The 1,941-nt window shown below is 54.5% G+C and overlaps 1 protein-coding gene across 1 annotated transcript; it reads right to left on the bottom strand.

Annotated features, from left to right (window-relative positions):
* Nucleotides 1-90: 90 nt before the first annotated feature.
* Nucleotides 91-1,281, bottom strand: LOC112459327. The gene has a single exon (XM_025023359.1). The coding sequence runs from the start codon at nucleotides 1,279-1,281 to the stop codon at nucleotides 91-93; it is 1,191 nt and encodes a 396-aa protein (XP_024879127.1).
* Nucleotides 1,282-1,941: the final 660 nt, after the last annotated feature.

The following is a 1,941-nucleotide window of genomic DNA, read 5'->3' as shown; positions in this document are numbered from 1 at the left end:
GTCGCGAACGCGCCCGTGCGACGAACGGACGAGAGACATCACGAGTGGTGAAGTGCGCGCGCCCATGATGTCTCAAGGCAATGTGGTCGTCTAGTTTCCGTCTGTATCCCCCGACGCCGCGGGGTCGTCGACCGGAGTGACCGCCGGAGCGTTCGCGGGGAACGGGACGCTGGCCTGCTCGAAATGCAGCAGCGTATGGTGTTGCATACCGCACGATCGGCATGTCCACGCGGAGGGACAATCTTTCGATCCGTGCCCTGAGCGCAGGCAGTTGAAGCACAATTTTAAGTCGCGGGCCTTAGCCTGCCTCTCTCTCGGCGAGAGTTTCAAAAACTGGTTGCACTTCGACACGTAGTGAGGCTCTTTACAAACGGGGCAATCGGCCGTGCTAGTCACGACCGAAGAGACCGGCGTTTCGGAGGACGGGCCCGCGACGGCCTCGAGAACCTGACAATGTTCTGCTAGAAATTTCGAGAGTTGAGTACATCGCGGTATTTCCTCAGCCCGATGAACGGACTCGAATTTTTCCCGAAGGGAACAAGGAAGCTTGTCTAACAAAAACTTCAGTAGGATAAAGTCCCATGAATCGGTAGGGAACTTCATCAACGCGAGCGCGCGCGTGTTCTCGGTAAACGTATCTAATAAGTGGTGAAGAGTCTCGGCCGTCTCCGCCTTCAATGGCTTTGCCTCGATTATCGAATTCAAGTGATGGTCCGCTAACCTTCTCTTATTCCGGTATCGATCGACCAGCGAGTCGTAAGCGATCAGATAGTACTCATCGGAAAACGGCAGGTCTTTCACCACGTTGAGTGGTTCCCCTTTGAGTGAAGCCAGCAGATACTGGTATTTCTCTATCGCGGAAATCTGCTGGTTGTGTATCGACGCGTTGAACAACGCGATGAAGGAAGGCCACAACGTAAGGTCGCCGGAAAACTGCGGTAGCGGGATCTTAGACAACTTGACCACCGAGGCCTGACCCGAGGGCTGTGCCGGCGCGCCTCCGAATGGCGCGCCCGTTTCGCGGTGATATCGACTCTTTACGGCGTAATGCATTTTATCGAAACTGGCTCGGATTCCGTCCTCGACCTCGAAATCCGCCGCTTCTTGTATGACCTTCAGGTGGGTGGCTTCAAAATCGTCCGCGATCTTCGCTACGCTCGAGTAGCGAGCGAGGAAGGTCGCTCGGATTGCCGCGTCGGTCGCGGCTTGTAGGGAGAGGTCGTGTATTTCTTGCATACGCCGATTGCATACTTCGCGACGAGCATATGCGTTTTTCGACATGATGTAACAAAGGGGTCGTCCACCACAGACAGACGAAGCTAAGAGCGAAGAGTAAACGACGAATAGGCAGTCGGAGGCGACGGCAACTCGAACCAACAATATCGAAACCCGGCGAAAACAATCACGAAAGTCAGGTCGCCAAGGTGAGGGGTAACGGACGGCTCCGTTCGGCGCTCGCGCAAGTCCCGAGGGAATATTCTCGATAATATTCCTCGAGTTGAACACGGAGAATATCAGCCGTTGGATTAGCGCGATAAACACGCGTCGCAGAGTTCGAAAGGCAAATATTCTCGACCGGTGACAATAATATTTTCGAGCGATGGTACTCTCGGACGGATCACGAATGTCGGGATAATACAAGTGCTGGGTCGGGCTGTACGTACCTCGCAACGACGTAAACACGAGCGATGCTCGAGACTATACAGAAAAACAACGCGCGCGAGACCGGCCCGTAATCGAAGGCCACGGCCGTTGTCTCTATGCGCGAACTTATCGCTGGCCCGGAATACTCGGATATTCGACCGAATATTTCGGTTACGATCAAGTCAATTAAATGTCGACTAATTACCGCGGCGAGCGCGGATTCGATTTTAAGGCGATTAACGGCTGCGGCCCGAGCTATGACGAACGAAGTTCGCACGCGTATTCCCGTTGCGAAGC

The sequence above is a fragment of the Temnothorax curvispinosus genome, unplaced genomic scaffold, assembly GCF_003070985.1.
Source record: "Temnothorax curvispinosus isolate PA1 unplaced genomic scaffold, ASM307098v1 QBEX01009741.1, whole genome shotgun sequence".
Lineage (NCBI taxonomy): Eukaryota > Metazoa > Arthropoda > Insecta > Hymenoptera > Formicidae > Temnothorax > Temnothorax curvispinosus.
The sequence above is the reverse complement of the archived record's forward strand: the minus strand, read 5'-3'. Positions and strand labels throughout refer to the sequence as shown.